A 21,310-nucleotide genomic window follows, 5' to 3' on the forward strand; every position below is an offset into this window, starting at 1 on the left:
CAGGAGTGTACATGTCACTTTCTACAGTCTCTTGGTGGTGTGGACAATTAAGCTTATATGTCAATGCACTTAAAAGATACGGCCATTTATGTCACAAATTTTGTCGCAAAATCACTCATCAAAACCTATTGGGCACTTACCGTTGTCCTAGAAGCGTGAAATTTTATAACAAGCAAAAATTCAGAGTACAAATAAAGGAAGAAATTCTGAAATTCTTAATTTGTATTTATATAACATACATTTTTTGCATTTGTTTTCCGTCTTTCTGTCTGTTCTTCTATTAAAACCCCTTTGCTCTGTATCAAACTGAAATTTATGTCAGGTACTAAGACTTATTCCGGTTCCCGTCAAATCACAGAAGTTAACCCCTGTCGGGCTCGACTAGCACTTGGATGGGTGACCATCCAGTCTGCCGAGCGCTGTTAGCAAGCGGGGTGCACTCAGCCCTTGTGAGGCAAACTGATGAGCTACTTGATTGAGACGTAGCGGCTCCAGTGTCGTAAACTGACATACGACCCGGAGAGCGGTGTGCTGACCACATGCCCCTCCATATCCGCATTCAGTGGCGCCTGTGGGCTGAGGATGACACGGCAGCAGGTCGGCACCGTTGGACCTTCCAAGGCCTGTTCGGACGGAGTTCACTTTAATTTAGTTTGTATTGTCTGTTGGTAGTGCAAAAACCTAAGCTTCTAAGTCAATGCACTGAAAATATACCATTTATGTCATATAATATTTTGATGCTCTCCTCGCTTGTAAAAACGAAGAGGTAAACAATCTGTATACACGTCGGCCCTGGTTGTCCAGCGGCAAAGCGCTTGCCTGTAAACCGGGAGGCTGAACGCGGATGTTTGTCTTAGTTATAAGCTTTATCTCTCAATGATGTGAGGAGGCACCAGAAAGAACGCGTGGTTTCGGATTCCACGTTGAACTGTAGGTTCCCCATTCCCGGTTGCATAACTGTGGTAGGTTACGGACACGGAAGTCGCTGAAGTGGCGTCCAGTACAAAGACCTGCACCAGGCCACTACGCCACACAAACGTATTCCTATTATCAATGTACATAATTAAGTTTCGTGGGGAACTCTCGGATCGCGAGTTGTACTCACACTTGTCCTGTGTATCTGAATAACACTGCAGCGCCGCATCGAACAGTGGCGGTGTTGGGAGCTTTGGGAGCTCGTGGAGTGATAACACATTCGGCGAATGACTGACCTACTGGTTTCTCCGGCACAAATTCCATCGAGCACGTGTGGGATGGACTGGGCAGACATACTACAGCATGTCCACATGCACCAATGACCATCCAGCAGTTGTCAACCGCACTGGTGGAGGAATGGAAATACCGCATCATAAGAACGGCTTATCAACTGTGTGGCCAGTATGGGAGCACGGTGCAGAGCACGCACTGCTGTCTGTGGCCAACACACACCGTGTTAAGGACCATGTTCCGCCTCGCCTTTAGTAATGTGCAGGGGACGATCATAAATCGCTGTGACTTCAGATTAAGTATCGTTTCTGAATGTAAGTGCCATTTCTGTAGGACGTAGCATATTTAATTGAGATACCTTCTGTACTACACTGTAACAGTTCTTCCTATGTATGGCGCAAACTTACATCGAGCTATGTTACTTAGCAGTGATACGCCATGTGAAAGTAACTTTCGCCGTGAAGCTTTGCACATCAGTGTACATGCCATTATTTCCTCGAAGTCATTTTGCCACACAATTAAGGCAAATAAAAAAGTAGTAAGTTCCATAATTAGTAGACATCAATGGCATGAAGATGTGAAAAGCAGTGGAAGTAAACTGTATTGTAGACACATCATGTGTATCCACAAGGCATGTGGCTTGTGGATGAATATCTCATCAATGCCAAAAGATTCAGGGTTAGTCCTCAGCTCGAATCTCTGGGAGGAGACCACGAGGAAAAGATTGAATAACCAACGGCAGGATAATATTCTACGAGGCGGAGTATAGAATGTAAGAAGTTCATACGTAATAGGAAAGCTACAAAATCTGTAAAGGGAAATGAAAAGATTCGGTCTAGTTGTAGACTGAGTCAATGAAGTTCAATAGAAAGAAGACAAGACGAAAGTAGGGTAATATCAACAGTAGCAGAAACTGGTATAACGGGAGTAGCATTCGTTATGAATAGGAAAGCAGGCCAGAGAGTCAGCTACTGTGAACAGCTAAGTCACTAGATTGTTCTTATCGAATTCGACAGCAAGCCAACGTCGACAACAATAGTTCCACAAGCTGCGACATCGTCGCGAAAAAACACAGTGACCCGTATATGTAATAAGTTCCTTTAATTTACGTCTATGGTCACAATCTTTTTTGTTTAACAGGTTACCGGTTTCGGTCTTTAATGACCATCATCAGATCTGTTTCATAAAAAGAGCAGTACATTAGGACTTTGTTTTTATGAAACAGATCTGATGATTGTCATTAAAGACCGAAACCGGTAATCTGTTAAACAAAAAAGATTGTGACCATAGACGTAAATTAAAGAAACTTAACAATAGTTCTGGTATACGTGGCAACGGTACCAACCAGCAGATGAAGAAATAGAGAAACTATATGAGGGTATGAAACGGGTAATACAATACGTAAACAGAGATGAAAATCATGGGGTATAGTAACGTTACTGTAGAGGAAGGCATAGAATAAATTGTTACACGACGTTTGGGTTTGGCAGTAGAAATGAGAGGGACGAAAAAATAATTGAGTTCTACACAAAATTTCAGGTGTTAGTAGTGAATATTCTGTTCAAAAACCGCAAGAGGAGGAGGTATACTTGGAAAAGACATAGAGACATGGGAAGGTTCCCGATGAATAATATCATAGTCAGACAGAGATTCCGAAATCTGAAGCCACTGACAAGAATAATACAGAGGTGAATGGAAAAGAAAAGTTAGGATTAGCTAGATGGCGATGGCTTATGCTTTAGGAAAGGAAAAGGCACTAGACAGGCAATTCTGAGGTTACGCTTGATAATGGATGCAACGCTGAGGAAAAATCAAGACCTCAAGATTTGTCGACCTGGAAAAAGCGATCGACGACGTAAAATGATGCAAAATGGTCCAAATTCTGAGGGAAATAGGATTAAGCAGAAGGGCAAGACGGATAATATGAAATATCCACAAGGACCAACAGGGAAACAAACTGAAAGATCAAGAACTAAGCTCTCAGATTTAAAAATGTATGACAGGGATGTAGACTTCCGCCCTTACTGCTCAATCTACACATCGAAAGACCAGTGATGAAAATAAAAGAAACGTTCGAGGGTAGGAATAAAATTCAGGTAAGAGGAAACCAATGACGAAATTTGCTGATAACATTGCTATTCTCAGTGAATGTGAAGATCAAGTACATGATCCGTTGGGTGGTATGAAAAGTCTGATGAGTGCAGAATGCGGACTAAGAGTAAACCCGAAAAAGACAAAGACAACAAGACGCACCACAAATGAAAATAGGAGTCTTAATATGAAAATTGGTGGTCAAGAAATAGACGAAGTTAAGGAGCTCTGCTGATTTGGATGCAAAATTACCCATAACGGAAGAAGCAAGGAGGACATAAAAAGCAAACTAACAAAGGATAAGAGGGCATTTCTGTCAGGGAGAAGTTCACTGGTATCAAACATAGGCCTTAATCTGATGAATAAATTTTTCATAATGTACGTTTGGGTTACATCATGGACAATTAGAAAACTGGAACAGAAGTGAGTGGAAAAGTTTGAGATGTAGTGCTACAGAATAATATTGAAAATTAAGTGGTCTGATAAAAAAAGAGAAAGTTCTCCGCAGAATCGGCGAAGAAAGGAACATATGGAAAACAAGGACAAGAAGAGGGGACAGGACGTGCGCTAAGACATCAGGAAACAACCTCGATGGTACTAGAGAGAGCCGTAAATGGTAAAAACTGTAAAGAAGACAGAGATTGAAATTCGCCCAGCCAATAGTGGAGGACGTAGGTCGCACGTGGTTCTCTGAGATGAAAAAGTTTTACGCAGGAGAGGAATTCGTGGTGGGCCACATCAGACCAGTCACAAGGCTGATGATTAGAAAACATGAGATTTAATCATAGTTCAGTGCCCAGTCATCTTCTCCAATTACAAGTTCGGGATAAACCTTTTTGGGAAGGTGATGAAGTGACAATAAGAGATATCAATCAGATTAATTTCAAATGTAAGTCGTGTGCCAAGCAACAAACTGATTTTATACAGCAGGTAACCATATCTCATCAACCATTGCTAGCTAGTGTAATAGCTCTCTTTCATCAAAACAGCATATTGAGAATGCTGTTTATACATTCACTCATCAAAGAGTACGGGCTGTAAATAATAATATATCAGCAACTGGTTTTTTGTGATCTTCCCAAGACGTCTGAGTGTGTAAACAGCTGGTTTGACAAACAGAATGTAAAAGGTTGTGCTGAATAATTGAGACAACGTCGGAAAGGCAGAAAATTTTAGTGTCTGTGGAAATAATTACTAAGGGAGCCCCACATGTTTCAATTTTCGGCCCACTCCAGCTTCTTATATATTTGGATGGCCTTCTATTTAACATTCAACAAGCAAAATTGGTACTTTTCGCTGACGAAACTAGTGTTATAAGAAATCCCATCAGAGGGAAAGTAACAGAAGCAATGGAAACTGCTATTTTCGAAAGAATTACTAAGTGATTCTCTGAAAATGGACTCTTCCTAAATTTTGAAAAAAAAAAAAACCACACTCCATTCATTTCTGTACAACAAATAGAATCATACCAACAACTGATGTAGTACATGAGCAGGAGTCAGTATATCGCGTAATACGCTCCAAATTTTTGGGTGTACATATTGATGAAAACTTGAACTGGAAGAAACATATTACTCAGCTTCTCAGACAATTAAGTTTAGTTTCCTTTGTTCCTCGTATAGTTGCTAATCTTGACAACAAAGCTATCAATCAACATAAAATATAGGAGCAGTGGTTTTTACATTATGACGCGGTACCAAACCCAGAAAACTTTTATGTTGACTGACTGGCCGCGGGAGCCTACGCAATTATAAAAGCTATCAACCTCGTGGCATATTTTGCAATAATGACACGTGGAGTCATTTTCTGGCGTACCTCATCACTTAGAAAGAAAGTATTGATAGCACATAAGCGAGCAGCAACAACAATACATGGTTTTCACACACGTACGTAGCGTAGGTACCTGTTCAAGGAGCTAGGCATTTTAACTGCGCCGTTGCAATGCATATATTCGCTAATGAAATTCGTCGTAAGTAGTCTATCGCATTTTGAGAAGAGCAGAGTTGTCCACATCTACAAGACAAGAGGGTAAAATGAGCTTTGTTACCCACTGTTAAAGCTGTCAATGGCACAGAAAGGAGTTCAAATTGCAGCAACCAAATTTTTTGATCATTTTCCCAAAAAAAAAAAGATATCTGACAGGCAACTAAGCAAATTTTAAATCTAATTTTAAAACCATTTTTCGTAGAGAACTGCTTGTATTCAGTTACTAATTTCTACTTTAAAACTAGTAGCCGGTAAGAAAAAAAGTATAGTCCTATCAGTAAGGATGAAATTGGTAATGCGTTCATTAATGTTAGCATTAATCATATATACAGGGCTATTACAAATGATTGAAGCGATTTCATAAATTCACTGTAGCTCCATTCATTGACATATGGTCACGACGCACTACAGATACGTAGAAAAACTCATAAAGTTTTGTTCGGCTGAAGCCGCACTTCAGGTTTCTGCCGCCAGAGCGCTCGAGAGCGCAGTGAGACAAAATGGCGACAGGAGCCGAGAAAGCGTATGTCGTGCTTGAAATGCACTCACATCAGTCAGTCATAGCAGTGCAACGACACTTCAGGACGAAGTTCAACAAAGATACACCAACTGCTAACTCCATTCGGCGATGGTATGCGCAGTTTAAAGCTTCTGGATGCCTCTGTAAGGGGAAATCAACGGGTCGGCCTGCAGTGAGCGAAGAAACGGTTGAACGCGTGCGGGCAAGTTTCACGCGTAGCCCGCGGAAGTCGACGAATAAAGCAAGCAGGGAGCTAAACGTACCACAGCCGACGGTTTGGAAAATCTTACGGAAAAGGCTAAAGCAGAAGCCTTACCGTTTACAATTGCTACAAGCCCTGACACCCGATGACAAATTCAAACGCTTTGAATTTTCGGCGCAGTTGCAACAGCTCATGGAAGAGGATGTGTTCAGTGCGAAACTTGTTTTCAGTGATGAAGCAACATTTTTTCTTAATGGTGAAGTGAACAGACACAATGTGCGAATCTGGGCGGTAGAGAATCCTCACGCATTCGTGCAGAAAATTCGCGGTTCACCAAAAGTTAACGTGTTTTGTGCAATCTCACGGTTTAAAGTTTACGGCCCCTTTTTCTTCTGCGAAAAAAGCGTTACAGGACACGTGTATCGGGACATGCTGGAAAATTGGGTCATGCCACAACTGGAGACCGACAGCGCCGACTTCATCTTTCAACAGGATGGTGCTCCACCGCACTTCCATCATGATGTTCGGCATTTCTTAAACAGGAGATTGGAAAACCGACGGATCGGTCGTGGTGGAGATCATGATCAGCAATTCATGTCATGGCCTCCACGCTCTCCCGACTTAACCCCATGCGATTTCTTTCTGTGGGGTTATGTGTAAGATTCAGCATTTAAACCTCCTCTACCAAGAATCGTGCCAGAACTACGAGCTCGCATCAACGATGCTTTCGAACTCATTGATGGGGAGATGCTGCGCGGAGTGTGGGAGGAACTTGATTATCGGCTTGATGTCTGCCAATCACTTAAGGGGCACATATCGAACATTTGTGAATGCCTAAAAAAGCTTTTTGAGTTTTTGTATGTGTGTGCAGAGCATTGTGAAAATATCTCAAATAATAAAGTTATTGTAGAGCTGTGAAATCGCTTCAATCATTTGTAATAACCCTGTACATATCATGCAAACTGGCTCGTTCCGCAGCATTATGATAAAAGAATCGTTCAGATCATCTATGAAACATGAAACTAACTAACTCAAGCCAAAAGCCAAAGCTAAGAAAAGAAGGCTCGCTAAGGCGGCGCCTTTGTTTGAAAGATGAGTGTCGAGTACTGACAGTGGCGAGCAGCTGCCGCGGCCCTGCGATGCCCCTCTCGGCGAGCAGCGCCACGTCGTAGGCGACGCAGATGGCGAGCGCCGCGATGCCCGTCTCCTTGAAGAGCAGCGCGCATGCGCTCAGAAGAACGCACGCCACCAGCTGCAGCAGCGGCCCGCCGCTGGCGCTGTTCCTGCCGGCAACAAGTGGCGCACGCACAGTAGTAGCCTGCACCACCAACGTGTTTTGTCCACTACTTGTCTAGATTAATGAGTCTGGTTATCAACTGTAAACTTATCTTCAGTCCAAACTTCAACAACATATTAAACGACTTCAATTAAAAATGCAGCTTGCATAAGCGAATAGAGACGTATAGAGAATGGGAATCCTAGGAAGTGCAAAATGGCCAAGCAGAAGTGACTAGGCGAGAAGTGAAAGGATGTATAAGTATACATGACTAGTATACATGACTAGCGGAAAGACAAGGAAAATTAATGGGGTATTTCGAGACAACAGAGGCAGGAACAGGGTGGCAATTATTCAACTACATGAAAGAAAGGTAAGTTACACCACTGGCCATTAAAACTACTACACCAAGAAGAAATACAGATGACAAATGTATTATACTAGAACTGACATTTTACGTAATTTGGGTGCATAGATCCTGAGAAATCAGTACCCAGAAGAGCCACCTCTGGCCGTAATAACGGCCTCGATACGCCTGGGCTTTGAGTCAAACAGAGATTGGATGGCGTGTACAGGTACAGGTGCCCATGTAGCTTCAACACGATACCACAGTTCATCAAGAGTAGTGACTGGTGTATTGTGACGAGCCAGTGGTGGTGGTGGTTAGTGTTTAACGTCCCGTCGACAACGAGGTCATTAGAGACGGAGCGCAAGCTCGGTTTTTAGGGAAGGATTGGGAAGGAAATCGGCCGTGCCCTTTCAAAGGAACCATCCCGGCATTTGCCTGAAACGATTTAGGGAAATCACGGAAAACCTAAATCAGGATGGCCGGAGACGGGATTGAACCGTCGTCCTCCCGAATGCGAGTCCAGTGTGCTAACCACTGCGCCACCTCGCTCGGTGACGAGCCAGTTGCTCGGCCACCATTGACCAGACGTTTTCAATTGGTGAGAGATCTGGAGAATGTGCTGACCAGGGCAGCAGTCGAACATTTTCTGTATCCAGAACGGCCCGTACAGGACCTGCAACATGCGGTCGTTCATTATCCTGCTGAAATGTAGGGTTTCGCAGGGGTCGTAACACATCTGAAATGTAACGTCCACTATTCAAAGTGCCGTCAGTGCGAACAAGAGGCAACCGAGACTTGTAAGCAATGGCAACCCATACCATCACGCCGGGTGATACGCCAGTATGGCGATGACGAATACACGCTTCCAATGTACGTTCACCGCGATGTCGCCAAACACGGATGCGACCATCATGATGCTGTAAACAGAACCTGGATTCATAAAAAAATGACGTTTTGCCATTTGTGCACCCAGGTTCGCCGTTGAGTACACCATCGCAGGCGCTCCTGTCTGTGATGCAGCGTCAAGGGTAACCGCAGCCATGGTCTCCGAGCTGATAGTTCGTGCTGCTGCAAACGTCGTCGAACTGTTCGTGCAGATGGTTGTTGTCCTGCTAACGTCCCCATCTGTTGACTCAGGGATCATGACGTGGCTGCACGATCCGTTACAGCCATGCGGATAAGATGCCTGTCGTCTCGACTGCTAGTGATACGAGGCCGTTGGGATCCAGCACGGCGTTCCGTATTACCCTCCTGAACCCACCGATTCCACATTCTGCTAACAATCATTGGATCTCGACTAACACGAGCACCAATGTCGCGATACGATTGGATGGAAACTTTCCTCATGTCAGCACGTTGCAGGTGTCGCTACCGGCGCCAACCTTGTGGGAATACTCTGAAATGCTAATATTTTGCATATCACAGCATCTTCTTCCTGTCGGTTAAATTTCGCGTCTGCAGCACTTCATCTTCGTGGTGTAGCAATTTTAATGGCCACTACTGTACATACAAACGGCGGGGTACCCACACTTTATTTAACATGTAAACGTCACTACAGATGTACCGATTTAAGTTATGACATACAGACGGATGGGTGACAAAGTTTTCCTGTCTTGGTTCCTTTCTTATCGACTGAGATACGTAACCCTAAAAATAATGATGGCAGAATACAGTAACTGATACACATCGGTGGCGATAATGTGGAGTAGACGAAAGGCGAAATTCTTCACGACCGGATGAAGTGTCAGAATCAGAAATGGTTTTGGAGTTATTGCTGAACAACTCGTATTTAATATAGCCCCACAAAAAGGAGTCGCACGTGTTCAGATCCGGAGAAATGGTCGACAATCGAGGCCCATTCCAGTGGCCTCTGGGTACCCCAGAGCCAGAATGCGGTCCCCAAAGTGCTCCTCCATGACGTCAAATACTCTCCTACTTCGATGGGGTCTAGCTCCGTCTTGCATGAACCACATCTTGTCGAAATCAGCTTTATTTTGGATAATGGGGAAGAAATCATCATCCAAAACCTTCAAGTACCGTTCGGCAGGCACCTTGTCGTCAAGGAATATCGCACCGATTACTCCGTGACTGGACATTGCACACCACACCGTCACCCGTCGAGGGTGAAAAGACTTCTCGATCGCGAAATGCGGATTCTGTCCCCCAAAGGCGCTATTTTTCTTACTGACGAAACCATCCAAATGAAAGTGGGCTTCGTCGCTAAACGAAACCATGCATGCTCAGATATTAATTCCCATCACGCCCCGCGTCCAATCGCGCAGTTTGAACGCCCTACCGCAAATCGTTCATAGGTTTACATCGTTTTGTTCCACACAGTTCAGTAATTGTATTTGAATATTAAGAGCTCAGATAGAAAGCTCTTGCCAACAAGAACAGATCCGCAGCAGTGGGATCGACTTTTGGAAACCATCTACACGGTGCTGCAAGTTAAGATCCCAGGTATCACACCCAGCATCGATTCACTCTGGTCGGCTCTTGCTTTTGATTGCACTGACTTCATTTTTTTACCCGTAAATGTCATTTTGACACGTTTACGTGTTCCTGAGAGAAACGGTTTTTAATAATCGGACATACAGACGGATGGGTAACAAAGTTTTCCTATATTGGTTCCTTTCTTATCGACTGAGATACGTAACCCCTAAAAATAATGATGGCAGAATACAGTAACTGATACACATCGGTAAGATTTTCCAGAAATATAAAATGAGAATAATTTTCAGAATCCCCCCCCCCCCAAAAAAAAAAAATCTCTGATCCCAACATCCGTAAAGGATAATCATCCCCCTCTGACGGAATGCGGGTTATATAAGGTTCCATGCATGTGTCGTGAGGTTCACATCGGAACTATGGAGACTAGCATGGATGGACATCTGAAGGAGCACAGAAGTCTTTTATGATTAGGGAATGTAGAACAATCAGGTGTACTGCAGCGAGCTCTTCAGTCAGCATATCATAACGGGAAGTCAGCATACCATAACGTGAGGTTTTCCGAAAAAAGAAATCTACAATATTATCCAGAACTGTATAGAGAAGCAGCCGAACTATATAAACATAGGGACATTCGTAATGGGAAATTATATACAAGCTCCAGCTTTACAAAACGGACAGACAACAGTTGAATAGGCAAGTTTTGCTTTTGACAAAGGTTATCTCCGTTAGTCATGCCACATCTCCACGCAATGCATGTCGTTCACTGACGTCTGATTCGTTAGTCGCCAAGACTCTACTGGAAGAAGAGCACCTCTGAAGACGCCCAACGCATCTTTGGACGAAACGTCAAGAAGAAATAAGCTTCATGGGCCACGACTCTACAAGAGGAACATTTACTAGAGAGTAATACAACTGGTCTTAAAAACTTTGATGGTATTTAATTATACATTTTATATATACCATAAGCTTGCTCCGCAAATATTGCGGAAATGGAAAGTACTATTGATGTGAGGTTTCCACAGAGTGGGTTGGTAGTCAGGGTCTCCTATTGTTAGCCAATTAATAATACATAGAAAGCGTATTTTTGCTCAAACATACAAAATTTTAAATGGAACTATTTGTATTGACATTAACAAGCTAAAAGTAGGGTAAATTAAATTTCATTGGTGTTTGTTGCAGGATTGTAGTACAAGCCGTTTACGAGACATCGTATTATAAAAAGTTTCCACATCGCCACTTGTTCGTGCTGTAGAATCTACGTAGTTGGTAAGTACAATGTAGTTATGTTCGCTTACAGTGTACTTATGTGTTGGTTGAGTTCATTGCGGCTCGCTAGGTAGTGTGTGTCAGTCCGAGCAGTAGGTCGTCAGTGGACGACGGGATTCACCAATGCATAGAAAGTCGACGTGCTCATGGTGTATGGAGAGTGTACGAAGAATGCAGTCCGTTCTTGCACGGTGTACCTGGCAAGATATGCCAATAGACAACAACCATCTCGACAGTTATTTATCATTCTCTTGAACCAGTAATGTGAAAGTGTATTCCAAAACCTAGAAACGTTACAGAAGGAAACAAGTGGCGGCAGAAGAGGGAAAAATTAATGTTAGATTCCGCGCAATCGCACGAGGAAGTGGATAGAGTCGTGAAAGTGTTCTACGCATTCTCCATCAACACAGGTTCCATTCCTGTCATATCTCTCTCCATCACGAGCTGCATGGAAACGATTATAAGAATCGTCTTATCTTCTGTACATGCGTAGTACGACAGGACACTCCAGATGTATCATGTGATTGGTCTGTTGATAACTCTGTTGGCTTCATTAAGTGGAACGTCAGCGTGCATGGAATGAAATCGTGTTGTGTGTGGTAATGAACCATCATCTCGCAGGCCCGTTTTTCACAGACGGAAAACTTCACGCACACGAATCGCAGCCTCTTAACACACCATCTTCCACGGATTATTAAGACTAGGAGGAACCTGTGATATCAACTTGATGGCTATTCAGCCCAAAGTGCACGAAGTACTGCAGCTGTTTCCAAGTCGTTTTCATTGGACAGCCGGCCGCAGTGAAGGAGCTGTTCTAAGCGCATCAGTCCGGAACCGATCTGCTGCTACGGTCGCAGGTTCGAATCCTGCCTCGGGCATGGATGTGTATGCTGTCCTTAGGTTAGTTAGGTTTAAGTAGTTCTAAGTTCTAGGGGACTTATGACCTAAGATGTTGAGTCCCATAGTGCTCAGAGCCATTTGAACCAATTTAAGGGCTGTACTTCCAACAAGATGAAGCGCCAGCCAATTTCAGCATTGTTGTCAGGAATCATCTTCCAGCCAGCTTCGGGAATGAATGGGTCGGCCGAAGTGGCCCTGTTGTCTGGCCACTGACCTCACCTGTCCTCACGTGCCCGCATTTCTTCCGCTGGTAGCCTATGAAGCAGCTGGTACGTGAAACAGCTGTAGAAACAGAATAAGATCTCGTCTGTAGAATTGCCGTCGCCACTGGTACCATTACAGACACGCCAGGAATCTTCGAACGCACGTGACAATTTACTGTGTGCATTGGAGCAGTAGCTATGAATGCCACTTTAATTGACTTACGTGTAAATCTCTTGTATGTGCATCATTGTAGCAGGACGTCTCTGGGACGACAGCCGTTTGATATCGTGACAAAAATTAAAAACACCTACAGCCGTCCTTATGATTTTATTTTATTTTGTCGCTACCAGTTTCGACGCTTCATTGCGTTATCTTCGGGCTGTTTTGATGCAGTACAGGTTGATACGATTACCATGGATCCAAGATATCTTTGGATCTCGTATTTGAATGGTTCCCACGTCAGTTGACAGTTGATGGTTGGAGTCCTGACACATTATCTGCGAATCCAGTAATGCTGGCTACTGATGGGTTATGCATGGGGATCGTATCAACCTCTACAGCATCAAAACAGCCAGAAGATGACGCAATGAAGCGTCGAAACTGGTAGCGACAAAATAAAATAAAATCATAAGGACGGGTGTAGGTGTTTTTATTTATTGTCACGATACGTATAAATCGTCCCTAGCATCAAAAATCGCCGTCAGTGGCCATATGTCCATTAACTACATATATTTGTTGTGATGTTGTCTATCTTCTGTATTAATTTGAACGAATAGTTTCAGAACACCCTGTATTTTTTGATATGGGGAAAGTATGTGGAGCACTGAAAAACGAAAAGGCTGATTTCTGTGAAAACGTTATTAGGAGCATAGATAACAGTATTGTATGTATATTCAGCACTTAGTCACTTACCGACAGGAGTCCGACTCTTCCTTGTTGCCGTCCTCCGCGGCGCAACAGGTGTTTCTCTCTGACGACTTCAGAAGCCGTTTCTGATCTTCACCGCTGTCTGTGATTATATTTTTGTCCCTGAAACACTTCTTCCACCTCCTCCTCAACACATTACTTCCGAGCCTGCTGGACGGCTCCCTTTTGGCTCTGAAGAGACTGCGTCTCACAATCTTTTCTTCAAGATGACGATGGTCGAATGCGTTCTGGTACCGCCACTGTCTCATGGAAAACAACGGCGCTGAAGTGACGAACTCAGTGTTGTGATTAGCGTCTCGTGTCACATCGCTGCTTTCCTCGTTTTCCGTCCGTTCGGTCGAAGGCCAAGAGGCGAGAGGAACAGTTCCATTGTAGAGTTGCGTTGAAGTGCGAGGTTGTTTGCAACATGTGGTGTGAGGGGCGCTAATGGGAGTAATTTGTGCCGTGATCGCTTTCGAGTTCGATGGCGGTGTATCGAAGTCAACGGATGTTTTCAGCGGAGCCTGTTGACACGCGTGTGCGTTCGTGCTGGTGTTGTTGTTGGCGTCATTGGACTCAGTGACGATGTCACCTCGAGCTGACTTAGAAGTTTGTCCCAGCCAGGCGCCGGATTTAAAAGCAGTACCGTTCGTCGTGACTGTGCCGGTGGCAGGGGGGTGAGAGGAGTTGCGGGTTTGGCAAGAGAGGCGGTCGCTCGCCGAGCAGAGAGCGGCGCCGAGGAGGCCCTTGGCGGCGGCGAGAGCCCTCCGGAGGGAGCAGCCCTGCGGCCGGTGCACGGGGCCCCCGCAGCCGCGGCAGCGCCGACGCCGGGCGTCGGCGGCATCCCGCAGGTCGGCGTGCCGCGCGTAGCAGAGCAGCGCCAGCAGGGAGCAGGCGGCGGCGGCGACGTCGGCGCGGCCCACCAGCCCCGCCACGGCCTCGCAGTGCGCCGGGTGCAGCGCGAACGCCGCCCCCGCGACGCCGGGGGCGGCCCGGAGGCGGCGCGCGACGCGCACCAGCAGCGCGGCGCAGAGGGCGTGCAGCGCGGCGTTGGCGGCGTGCCAGCCGCCGCCCAGCAGGTGGTTGGCGCGGAAGCTGAGCACCGCCAGCGGCCGCCACGAGCCGTGCGACCCGGCCAGCCGCAGCGGCGTGCCCCAGAAGTCCGACGTCGCCAGCCGCCACAGCGACGTCTCGTTGCCCGTCACGTCCGGGTTGCCGAGGATGGCCCGCCTGTGTGGCGGCGAAACGGCTTTGTAATGCCCGCGGAACTTGTTGGTAGTCAGATGGTTCAACGCAGCTAAAATAAGAATCCTTACAAACTACACAATGCGTTTTCGTGCGCATTATCATAGCCAAACTAAAATATGAAACGCACAAATGCGGTATGAAATTGACCAGCGCGAGACTGGTATTATAAAAAGAGGTTTATCTGCATGAATAAATAAGAAAAATATATGGAAGTGAAACGTGGATGACAAGTAGTTTATACAAGAAGAGAACAGAAGCTTTCGAAATGTGGTGCTACAGAAGAATGCTGAAGATGAGATGAGTAGATCACATAACTAATGAGATGGTATTGAATAGGGGAGAAGAGAAATTTGTGACACAACTTGGCTAGAAGTAGGGATCGGTTGGTAGGACATGTTCTGAGGCATCAAGGGATCACCAATTTAGCATTGGAGGGCAGCGTGGAGGGTAAAAATCGAAGAGGGAGACCAAGAGATGAATACACTAACCAAATTCAGAAGGCTGTATGTTGCAGTAAGTACTGGGAGATGAAGAAGCTTGCACAGGATAGAGTACCATGGAGGGCGCCATCAAAGCAGTCTCTGGACTGTAGACCACAACAACAACAACAACAATTAGTGACTTACGGGAAAACTTTTCTCCCAATTTCAGTAACTAAACAAACAGCAGAAAATGGACAAGTAATCTGTCTAACAGATCCACATGATCTCTATTTTCACAGATGTAGGAGGGCTGTTCGGAAAGTAAGGACCGATCGTTCGCGAAATGGAAACCACAGTGAAAATAAAAAATAATTTATTCACAGCAGTTAGCCATATGTTCCGGCTACCTCTCTAAATAGTCGCTGCTCCGACTTAGGCCGTGTCCTACGTAAGCGTCAGAAACGACCGACAGCGAGAATTCTAAATACGCTACACTCCACCGGGAGGAAAGCTTGGGTGTCCTGCATGCAAGTGACCATCTAGAGCTACAAGATGGCTGCTTGGAACCGACCAGCTCTTTCTACAAAACGGGACCCCTAAACTGTAAAATACTGTAGCTGGCGAGTAAGGCTAGAAAATTAGCTTTGCTTAGGAAAATAAAGTGCAAAGGAATGCTGTGCATGAAATTTACAAGGAGAGGAATTTTCATGGGGAATTTGATAATTTATACTATCAACTGCGAAGATCACTAGGCAAATTCTTCGAATACACGTGAATGAGCAGAGGAGCGTTCGAGTATCTCATCGATAAATTAAAGACGAATATTTTTTACATGGTCAAGAACTTCTAGCCGCCGATAAATACGGAAGAATGACTGACTCTCGTAAATATAAAGAATGCGCGCACAAAAGAAGACTACTGTAACGGTAGCGTACACGATTTCTGATTATCTTTACGAAAGGGTGCTGCGTTCAATCCGAGTTCTCTTCTTTACTTTAACTGACTCAGTTACAATTCTGTATACTTTTAAGTATACAGTTTACACTGAATCGATAAGTGTATTTTTAAGGTATTGTCAAAGTATCGATCTTCAAGTAAATACACACCTATCCCATTATATAACATGCCATACATTCCTAATAAATAACAATGAACAACCATGAAACTTTACACATATTTAATGTTGCGAACGTAATTGATCAGCAGTTAGTGTTAAGGCCAAGCGAATCAGTTAATCTAAATAGTCTGCAAAAGTAAAGTATACAAATTTTTTGAAAAGAAAGTCAAACGTTTTGTGAAATGATTTGTCTAGAAGTATGAAAAAAAATAGTAGGGAAACGCTTGCTGCATCTCATTTTCTGTTCATGATTTCGAGCATCATTAAAAAGCAGGTAGAACGTTTCTCTGATCTATTTATTTCTTTTACACACACCATTTCACAAAATATTTTACCGATTTATTTAACTTTTTATTTTCAAGTTTTTTTTTCAGAAAGCGTGATCTTACAGACTCCTCGTTTGCCTTCCTAACGTCTTCTGCTCTCGAAAATCGTAACTTTGGTACATGACGAATACCGAAAATAAATTCAGGCCTTTATCAAGCAAAGAATCAAGCTATAATATGCGGAAGAATCAAATTTTTTCAACAAATATTTTTCTTAAAATCGGATTATGAGTATTTCATAGCTCCCGTCACGTCTGCTCCACTGCTTTGCCCAGAAGACTCGTAGCCGTCGCTCTCAGTGTTGCGCGTCCTGCAGCGACAAGATTCAAACACGTTTGAATTCAAACCTCGCTAGTTGTAGCAGGGGACACGCAGCGCCACTGACGTCGCCCACGTAGACACTTCCGTAACCATGCCTAAGGTGGTGTTTCGCCTTCTGGAGCCGTAGCGCGTTGTCGGTCGATTCCGTCGTTTACATAGAACGCCGCCTTAGACTTTTGTCGTTACATTGTACCAACATTCCAGTATCCTAGTCGCAGAAAGCTGCCGCCTATGCTTTCCTCCACATCTCTAAGCTGGTCTCCCTTTCATTGTTTGTGTCAAAATGTTGTCTTCGTGGCCAGCAGTTCGTGTGAGCAGAAATGAACAACGGAGGAACGCTGCAGGTCTGTCTTCATTGCCCCGGCAGAATGCGGCTGACAATTGTCTTGAAGAAAGAAACGCGTGACTTTTATATTATGTGGGCTGCGTAGCTTCAGGCGAAATTCACGCCAGAGCCACATACTGTTGTTTTAGGCATTTCTAAATGATCACTTTGGGCTCTGAACTGAAAAGAGCGATGTGAAGCGATCGACAGGCAGACTGAAGACCCTGCCCTACAAATTTGCGAAAAGTGCCATCGGATTTCCAGAGTGGTTCCCATTTCGCGGCTAACCGGATCTTACGTTCCGAATACGCCTTGCATATTTAATTTTTAGCGTATTGTGCCTCTATCTGTAAACGAGAAGTCCTTACCGCATCGCTTTGTTGTCTGCCTGTCAGTCTGTCTGTCTGTCCCATTGATAAGAACTGATTTTCTACATCTACATTTACATCTTCATCTACATCTACATCTACATACATATATACTCTGCAAGCCGCCGTACCGTACGTGTCGGAAGGTACCCTGTACCACGAATAGTCGTTTCCTCTCCAGTTCAAATCTCTTATAGAGCGCGGGAAAAACGAGTGTCCGTATCAGCCCTAATTTCTCTTGTCTTATCTTCGCGGTCACTACGCGAAACGTATGTTGGCGGCTGTACGATCTTCCTGTTGTCAGCTTCAAATGCCGGTTCTCTAAACTTTCTCAGTAGTTCCAGAAAATTTCGGGCGTGCAGCAGCATAAATTCGACTTATTCTTCTTCTAATATTTCTGCTGTTTACTGTCCAGTAGTTTCTCAGAAGTTTTCTTCGAAATGAATGTCTTCTTCCCTCCAGGGATTCCCACTTGAACTCCCAAACCATATCAGTAACATTTGCATGCTGATCGAACCTACCTGTAACATATCTATCAGCTTGCCTCTGAAACGCTTCGGTGTCTTCTATCAATCAAATCTGGTGTGAATCCCAAACATTCGGGCATTACTCCAGTATAGGTCGCACTGGCGTCCTACATGCGGTCCCTTTACAGAAGAACTACATTTTCCTGAAATTCTCCCAATAAACCGAAGTCGACCATTCGCCTTCTCTACCACAGTCCTCACATGCTCGTTCCATTTCATATCGCTTCGCAACGTAACACCCAGATACACTCCTGGAAATGGAAAAAAGAACACATTGACACCGGTGTGTCAGACCCACCATACTTGCTCCGGACACTGCGAGAGGGCTGTACAAGCAATGATCACACGCACGGCACAGCGGACACACCAGGAACCGCGGTGTTGGCCGTCGAATGGCGCTAGCTGCGCAGCATTTGTGCACCGCCGCCGTCAGTGTCAGCAAGTTTGCCGTGGCATACGGAGCTCCATCGCGGTCTTTAACACTGGTAGCATGCCGCGACAGCGTGGACGTGAACCGTATGTGCAGTTGACGGACTTTGAGCGAGGGCGTATAGTGGGCATGCGGGAGGCCGGGTGGACGTACCGCCGAATTGCTCAACACGTGGGGCGTGAGGTCTCCACAGTACATCGATGTTGTCGCCAGTGGTCGGCGGAAGGTGCACGTGCCCGTCGACCAGGGACCGGACCGCAGCGACGCACGGATGCACGCCAAGACCGTAGGATCCTACGCAGTGCCGTAGGGGACCGCACCGCCACTTCCCAGCAAATTAGGGACACTGTTGCTCCTGGGGTATCGGTGAGGACCATTCGCAACCGTCTCCATGAAGCTGGGCTACGGTCCCGCACACCGTTAGGCCGTCTTCCGCTCACGCCCCAACATCGTGCAGCCCGCCTCCAGTGGTGTCGCGACAGGCGTGAATGGAGGGACGAATGGAGACGTGTCGTCTTCAGCGATGAGAGTCGCTTCTGCCTTGGTGCCAATGATGGTCGTATGCGTGTTTGGCGCCGTGCAGGTGAGCGCCACAATCAGGACTGCATACGACCGAGGCACACAGGGCCAACACCCGGCATCATGGTGTGGGGAGCGATCTCCTACACTGGCCGTACACCACTGGTGATCGTCGAGGGGACACTGAATAGTGCACGGTACATCCAAACCGTCATCGAACCCATCGTTCAACCATTCCTAGACCGGCAAGGGAACTTGCTGTTCCAACAGGACAATGCACGTCCGCATGTATCCCGTGCCACCCAACGTGCTCTAGAAGGTGTAAGTCAACTACCCTGGCCAGCAAGATCGCCGGATCTGTCCCCCGTTGAGCATGTTTGGGACTGGATGAAGCGTCGTCTCACGCGGTCTGCACGTCCAGCACGAACGCTGGTCCAACTGAGGCGCCAGGTGGAAATGGCATGGCACGCCGTTCCACAGGACTACATCCAGCATCTCTACGATCGTCTCCATGGGAGAATAGCAGCCTGCATTGCTGCGAAAGGTGGATATACACTGTACTAGTGCCGACATTGTGCATGCTCTGTTGCCTGTGTCTATGTCCCTGTGGTTCTGTCAGTGTGATCATGTGATGTATCTGACCCCAGGAATGTGTCAATAAAGTTTCCCCTTCCTGGGACAATGAATTCACGGTGTTCTTATTTCAATTTCCAGGAGTGTAGTTAAACAGAGTGACTTTGTCAAGTGGGACACTACTAATGCTGTGTCCGAACATTACGGGTTGATTTTTCCTCCTCATTAGCATTAAATTACGTGTTTCTACATTAGGAGCCAGCTGCCAATCATCACAAAAAAAAAGAAAAATAATGGTTCAAATGGCTCTGAGCACTATGGGACGTAACTTCTGAGGTCATCAGTCCCCTAGATCTGAGAACTACTTAAACCCAATTAACTTAAGGACATCACACACAACCATGCCCATGGCAGGATTCGAACCTGCGACTGTAGCGGTCGCGCGGTTCAAGGCTATAGCGCCTAGAACCGCTCGGCCACTCTGGCTGCCCAGGGAACCTTCACCTTGCTTCACTCGCTGGACAGTGTGTCTAAGGCATTCAGTCTGTCCGGGTTACCTCCAAACACGTCTCCGACGTTTGTCTGGTTGAAGGCATATGCGACACTAATCGGTGAAGAGAACGTGTTGCCAATCCTTAGCGGTCTATTCGGGATGTTGGTGGGCCCATCTGTACAGCGCTGCATGGTGTCGTGGTTGCAAAGATCGACCTCGCCATGGACGTCGGGAGTGAAGTTGCGCATCACGCAGCCTATTGCGCAAAGTTTGAGTCGTAACACGATGTCCCGTGGCTGCGCGAAAAGCATTATTCAACATGGTGCGTTTCCGAGCCATAATCCTTGGGTAGCGGTCATCCGCTGCATTAGCAGCCCTTGGGTGGTCTGAGCGAGGCATGTTATCTACATTTCCTGTCTCTCTGTATCTCCTCCATGTCTGACTAACATCGCTTTAGTTCCCTGTGAGAAGCCTGGACACTTCCCTTGTTCAAATGGCTCTGAGCACTATGGGACTCAACTGCTGAGGTCATTAGTCCCCTAGAACTTAGAACTAGTTAAACCTAACTAACCTAAGGACATCACAAACATCCATGCCCGAGGCAGGATTCGAACCTGCGACCGTAGCGGTCTTGCGGTTCCAGACTGCAGCGCCTTTAACCGCACGGCCACTTCGGCCGGCACACTTCCCTTGTTGCGAGCATTTCCTGGCACTAAATAGGAACGCGGACACAATCGAACCGCGGTATTGACCGTCTAGGCATGGTTGAACTACAGACAACATGAGCCGTGTACCTCCTTCCTGGTGGAATGACTGGAACTGATCGGCTGTCGGACCCCCTCTGTCTAATAGGCGCTGCTCATGCATGATTTTTTACATCTTTGGATCTGTCTAGCGACATCTGCGAACAGTCAAAGGGACTGTGTCTATGATACAATATCCACAGTCAACGTCTATTTTCAGGAGTTCTGGGAACCGGGGAAGTGCAAAACTTTTTTCCATGTGTGTATATAAAAAACTCACTATAAGTAGTCCTATTTTTTTCTGGAACGATTTGTGTAAAATTGAGAAACAAGATGGTTTAGAGGAACAATTTACACGTCTTTGAATGATGATCAAAATTACGTAAAGCAAATTAGGTCTTTCAGATATTTCTCTAAACTATTTTTGTTCTTACTTTTGGACAAATCGTTTTTAAACATATGACAAATTTCTTTTGAATTTGTGAAAAAGTACGGAAGCATCACGAGGCCCTTACCGGATAACGCAGCTACATTTAACGTG

General features: G+C 45.6%; 1 protein-coding gene across 1 annotated transcript in view; it reads right to left on the minus strand.

The window, feature by feature from the left end:
• The window catches only part of LOC126204268 (protein O-mannosyl-transferase TMTC2-like), a 176,885-nt gene that overhangs the window by 108,583 nt on the left and 46,992 nt on the right, over nt 1–21,310 (minus strand). The window contains exons 3-4 of the mRNA XM_049938657.1: nt 13,364–14,587; nt 7,117–7,288 (exon numbers count right to left, since the gene is read on the minus strand). Coding sequence (XP_049794614.1) covers nt 7,117–7,288; nt 13,364–14,587 — 1,396 coding nt within the window. The remainder of the gene's footprint in view (nt 1–7,116; nt 7,289–13,363; nt 14,588–21,310) is intronic.

This window comes from Schistocerca nitens, chromosome 9, assembly GCF_023898315.1.
Source record: "Schistocerca nitens isolate TAMUIC-IGC-003100 chromosome 9, iqSchNite1.1, whole genome shotgun sequence".
In the NCBI taxonomy this organism is placed as follows: Eukaryota; Metazoa; Arthropoda; class Insecta; order Orthoptera; family Acrididae; genus Schistocerca; species Schistocerca nitens.